General features: G+C 35.4%; 1 protein-coding gene across 2 annotated transcripts in view; it reads right to left on the bottom strand.

Annotated features, from left to right (window-relative positions):
* Positions 1-752: 752 nt before the first annotated feature.
* Positions 753-6000, bottom strand: part of ATG3 (autophagy related 3) — a 28478-nt gene continuing 23230 nt past the window's right edge. For both annotated transcript variants that reach the window (XM_081086650.1, XM_081086649.1), the window contains exons 10-12: positions 4908-5035; positions 2600-2668; positions 753-987 (exon numbers count right to left, since the gene is read on the bottom strand). In XM_081086650.1, coding sequence (XP_080942776.1) covers positions 906-987; positions 2600-2668; positions 4908-5035 — 279 coding nt within the window. In that variant the 3' untranslated portion in view covers positions 753-905. The remainder of the gene's footprint in view (positions 988-2599; positions 2669-4907; positions 5036-6000) is intronic.

Here is a 6000-nt window from a genome sequence, read left to right as displayed (position 1 = left end):
ACTGAGTATGGGGTCCCGTTACATCAACACTGGGTCAATATATGGTTAGCACATCTTTGGTTCTTAGGATTGAGAAGACTGTTTTCTTTAGTAATCAAAGACCTTATGTCCACCTGGTTGCTCATCTCATGTATGGCCAAGTCACTCATCCTGGCCCCACTTCTCAACTCAGGATCCAGGGCTGCAGTTTTCAGGATCTGGGTTTTACTCCTTGGCCCTCAATGTGTGTCTCAGAGTAGAACACACGTAAGCCTGTCTGAACTCCTAAACCCAGATGGATAAACTGATGTGATACAACAAAGGAATCCCTTTAAATTCTACTATTCTACCAGGCAATCACAATAGGAGGAATACTCTTAAATCCTTAATGAATAATAATTTTGGTGGTCTGAACTTAATAAAAACAATCAGGAAATAAGATAAGTAACAGCACTTAGCATATTTCCTGGTACATTACTATGGCTTCATAAATATTAACAGATAGGAGTCTTGGGGAGAAGGTAAGAGAGGAAGATTAAAGAGGAAGAGAAAAAAAAGGAAGTCTAGCATGAAGTATTTTCTAGGCTTTGTTCTCACACTGTCACATGCTTAAATACCTCCCTCATAAATGTGAATCAAAAATATTTTTATCATCATTCTGTATGAGATACTTCTTGACTTAAAGATTTGTTATAAGGAAAATACTGTATCACCTTTTGATAAGAAGCAAGGAAAAACCATCTCTTTACACTCATTTTTATTAAACAAATAAGTCTGGTAGTGGAATTTTTTTATTTAATGCATAAACATATAAGTCCCTTTATTAGAGAAATTGTACATATTGATGAAGAGGGTCAATGGTCACATCTATGGATTAATTCTTTAAAAATCAGAACCAATGATTAGGATAAACTGTAAGTTCTTTGTTACATTGTGAAGTGTCTTGTGTAGTCATATTCTATTGTTGGAATGACAGCTTGTACAAATTTCAAGAAAATTAGAAGATACCTAAGGTCTTTGGCTAAGGAAAATAGATTGGTAAATAGCTTTATGATTTAAGCTAACATTGTAATTATCTATTTTATTAAGCAATAATTTCTCAGAAAAAATACTTAAGACGAGATCTTAAATCAAGTATATTTTAAAAATTCACTCATGCAAGCTTGTGTCTAGTCCATATGAGGCTCTCTGTAACGTTCCCTTCCCTTTTAATATTTGAATGTGAAAATTCTTGAGTAAGAGTTCATACAAGACCAATTATTTTGGTATAAAAATAAAGACAAGGTTGTCCATGTTAAAATGACTCTTTCACTGCCTACAAATCTGCCTGAATATGTTAGAAAATGAGACGGGGTAAAGAATATAAAAGCACTGAAGTAAAAGAAAAAACAATTAGGTGGAAACCCTCCATAAGAACCAATTCTAGGTTAGTGCATCTGTTTTTGGCATAGAATCTGTTAAATTGGGCTATCTTTAATAAAACTCTGAATTTTTTTCCTATATTCCATTGTACTTGAAAACATTAGGAGCTTAATTTTTACTGGGAGAACTGATGACTGAATTTTAAATTATAGTCTTCCAATTTGCTACCTAGCCACAAAGATGAATGCTCCAATTATGACTAGGATTTCAGGAATAAATTTAGTTTGGACTAAAAGTTCCTGATTTGTTTCAATATCAAATCGGTTCATATACCTCTGAGGGATGCACTTCATTTGCAATGCTTAGGCTACCTGTAATATCAAGACAGCAATGACCCCTTACTCTATATCTAACACCTGGGGGCATAAACCATCATGTCTAATATCAATCTGGCACAAAACTAATTCAAGTTTTTTGCATCTAAACCACTGACTTTGGCTGTTTTTGATGAATCCATGTTATGGGTACACATATTTCAGGATTCAGCAGTTTACTTAATTTATTCATCTTGATAACCCCAGAGAACTGAGTTAACCTCAGAAGACAATTAAAGTAAGACGGGTATACTCTTCTTGTAGAAAAATGAAAATTAAAAAGAAAAAAAGAAATGGGGGAAAATGAAAATACTGTATTTTAAGAATATCTGAAATATGCTTCAATTGCTTTACTTTTTAATTAATCTATTTAAGTTGAATTCTTTGCTTCAGAGAGACCTCAGACAATGAATTCTACTTTTACCTGAGAGGAAAGCACATTTTATAACATGTTAAATTAGAAATATACTTAGGGAAAAGGTAATCATGTGTTATCCTCTAAATTAGTAGACTACTCATCTTTCATCAATAAATTAAGCCCACTGAGTTTCTTTTTCATCAAGAGCAATAGTTTTATATTCATATACACTTAGCCACTGCCTCTCCAATAAACAAGAGCATTTAGCAAACTTGTTTCAGTCTCTGTAACAAGGCAGACCTGTTACACACAGGGACATGTGCTGATCAACTGAACAAGGCAGAATAATCATAATATAAGACATTCTAAATAAATTAAATATTCCCATTAAGACTTCCAGATATGAGAGGCTAAAACAAGTTATAGGTACTGTGCCATTAAGGTTAAACTAAATCAATCCCTGCCTCCCCCCCAAAAAAATCCTAGGAGCCAATTTGCCACTAGTCATATAAACAGGTAAGGATACATATGAACACCAAGTTCTCCCCCTCCTTCTGCAACAGTCTCAATGATTTTCTTCATCACCTCAGCATGCCTAAAAGGAAAAGAACAAATCTTAGGAAAATAGATCAATTAGACCAAAATAGGAATTTTTGTTTGTAAAAAAATCTACCTTACTGTCAATGAATCAGTTTTAATATATAATAGTTACATTATAAGACATTCTTCCTATTTCCCAACAAGTCAGATGGCTGAGTAATGAAGACAGCTTTATTGGAGGAGGGGCAATTTTAAAAAGCTCTGGTAATCACAGATGAACACAATGGTACCAGTTAGCTTTCCTATAATGGGGGTAGAAGGCTGGTATGATTGGGGTGGGGGGGATAGAGGGCAGTTACAAAACCAGAGAAAGGGAAATCATGCCAGGGCAGAATTGTAGAGCAAAGGCTCTCTGCTGAGAAAGAAGAAGAATCAAACCATGTATGGTAACAGTCAAAAAAAGGGGGGAGATATTTATAATGCTGTAATTTTGGCTGTTTAAATATTTAGCTGAAAATAAGCCAAAACTGAATTAAAGAAAAGCTAACTGGTCAGTCAAGAAGTTTAGATATTTTCTTTGTCCTCATTTGTGCTGTAAAATTTATCTGATTTTATTACAAAGTATTTTTGTCTTTACATAGAGAACTAGAGGCCCGATGCATGAAATTCGTGCAAGAGTAGACCTTCACAGCCGTGGCGGCTGTCTGGATCCATCTCTCGCAGCCACAGAGGTTGCCTCCTTCCTGCGGCTGTAGCCCCGGATTTGTCCAGAAGGACATCCGGCCTACTTAGCATATTACACTTTTATTATTATAGATGATATTTATCTAAAGTTTTTGTCCTACCAACAAATCCTTTCATAGTCAACTGGCGTTTCTTCTGTGCTATACAAAAGAAAATTGGGTACATAAACTGAGAAAAGGACAACGTACAAAAGTAATGAATAACCTTTTATATCACCCTGGCTTAAAGAAATGATGCTTCACTTTTTATGAATACAACCTTCATTACAAAGGCACTTAACTTAGAAGATGAGAGATTAAATGTATTAACTCTGAGGCTATGAAGGCATAATCTGAGGCAACCCATGGCAAGGCCTAAATTGTCCTTAAAGTCTCATTTTACAGGCCCCCAGATTTTCTGCCATATTTACATTTTATTCCATTATATAGTAGTTATTAAAATTGTATAAAATTAATTCCATTAAATTACTTACCTCTTTTACCAATTGAGTAAAATTTATACCTCAGAGTGTAAATTTAATAAGCACCATCCTAAAACCTCAAGCCAAAAAATGAATCCAATAGAACTATCAAAAATAAAAACCTTTTAGATTAAGTAATTGAAACTGAAACTAATGATGTGTAAACTCCCTTTCACAACAATATTAATATTTCTTGACATGAACTGGAAAAATGAACCAAACGTTCTATGGGATAAAGTCTGAGAATAAAGAGGTTGTAAAAAATTAGAAGAAAATATTAAAGAATTTTTGAAAACTAGAATGTTGCATCGAATAAGTCAATGGAATATCAGAGTTTTCATCTGAAAATTATTGTTACCAGAATTTCTCAATAATTTTGTGAAAGTTACCCATTAGAAACAACTAATAAAGAAATTGGCACGTAACACCTCTTTTACTTTTTTTTTTAAGGAAACTTCTGAACAAATCATGTACATAAATTCAGCTTCACTTATTTGATTCTGTGAAAACACACTGATATAAAGAAAATCCCAAATTATAAAATGTACTTGATTTGGTAGGACTGAAAACTTTTTTTTTTTTTAATATCTTTTATTGATTTTTTACAGAGAGGAAGGGAGAGGGATAGAGAGTTAGAAACATCGATGACAGAGAAACATCAATCAGCTGCCTCCTGCACACCCCCCACTGGGTATGTGCCCGCAACCAAGGTACATGCCCTTGACCGGAATCGAACCTGGGACCCTTGAGTCTGCAGGCCGATGCTCTATCCACTGAGCCAAACCAGTTAGGGCTGAAAACTTCTTGACTAAAGAGTAAAGGAGACTAGAAAGTCTGCATATACACCTCCCTTCACTAACCAATAAAAGGAGATAAATAGGTCACCTAGAAAAAGCACAAGGTTAATTTTATAATCCATAGTCACAGAAGATACAGCAAGATAGAGCAAACCATGTCTAAATAGTATTTTTTAATATAAAAAGGATCATCCAAACTATTCATGGAGATAAAAATAGGAGTAAAATCACCAAGATCGATACCATAACTAAACACATTCAAAGAATAAAAATATATTCACACACACACAGACCTGCATGGATGAACTGAACACATAGGAGGTGGTGGGAGATGAGGATGGTTTTCAATGGTCACTGTTTTCTTCACATGATCTTGACTGATGTCTTCATACATGTGTTCAACTGTTAAAGGCTGCCGTTGCTGAAACCATAAAAAACGTTTTAAAATTATCCTTTAAAAACTTTAGGCCTAAAATTCAATATTTATAATATATTTATCTCCACCCCCCCACACACACCTCCCCCCCACCCCCAACACTTGCAGTTCAGAATGCTAGACTATTTAGAATTACCAGATTATTTGGGGGAAATTTTATATTAAGAAAGGAGAGGGAAGTCTGTCCATCAGACTATATAACATCAACATCACCTAATGTAGTAAAGATCTCACGAAAAGGCAGGTTCATGGTTATCCAAATGTTTTATAACTATTACTCATCTTTTAGGGATATTTTATTTTCTTGTTTCCTATTGATCGTCATCGGAATAACAGGTTAAACAAGTAAATTTTGTTTTAGTTATCCTTTAATTGAATTAAGGGGATGACTTTTTTAAAAAAGTTTTCTGTCTTAAGGGAAGAAGACACACATGTGCGCTGGACGTTTTTCCCAGTGGTTAGAGCATCGGCCCAAGGACCCAAGGGTTTCAGGTTCCATTCCTGGTCAAGGGCACACATCTGGGTTGCAGGTTTGATCCCTGGTCCCGTTTGGGGCACATGCGGGAGGCAACCAGTCAATGTGTCTCTCTAACATCAATGTTTCTCTCTCTCTCTCTCCCTCCCCACTCCTCCTTCCCTTCCTACTCTCTCTCTAAGGATCAGTGGAAAATATATCCTCCAGTGAGGATTAAAAAAAACAACCAAAAACATACACATGTAACATGATCTATAATAATAAAAGCACAACATGCTAATTAGACTGGACGACCTTCCGGACGAAGCTGGGGCTTCGAGTGAAGCCCGAGTCCCGGGGGCCAGAGGGAAGCTGGTGCCAGCAGCCAGGAAAAGGAAGGCCTACTCTTGAACAAATTTCGTGCATCGGGCCTCCAGTCATTTTATAAATGCTTAGTTATCCAATAGGTGTAGTCCCAAACAAAATTTATTACAAC

This window comes from Myotis nattereri (assembly GCF_964212035.1).
Source record: "Myotis nattereri genome assembly, chromosome: 3".
Lineage (NCBI taxonomy): Eukaryota > Metazoa > Chordata > Mammalia > Chiroptera > Vespertilionidae > Myotis > Myotis nattereri.
This window is presented reverse-complemented; position numbering and strand designations above follow the sequence as displayed.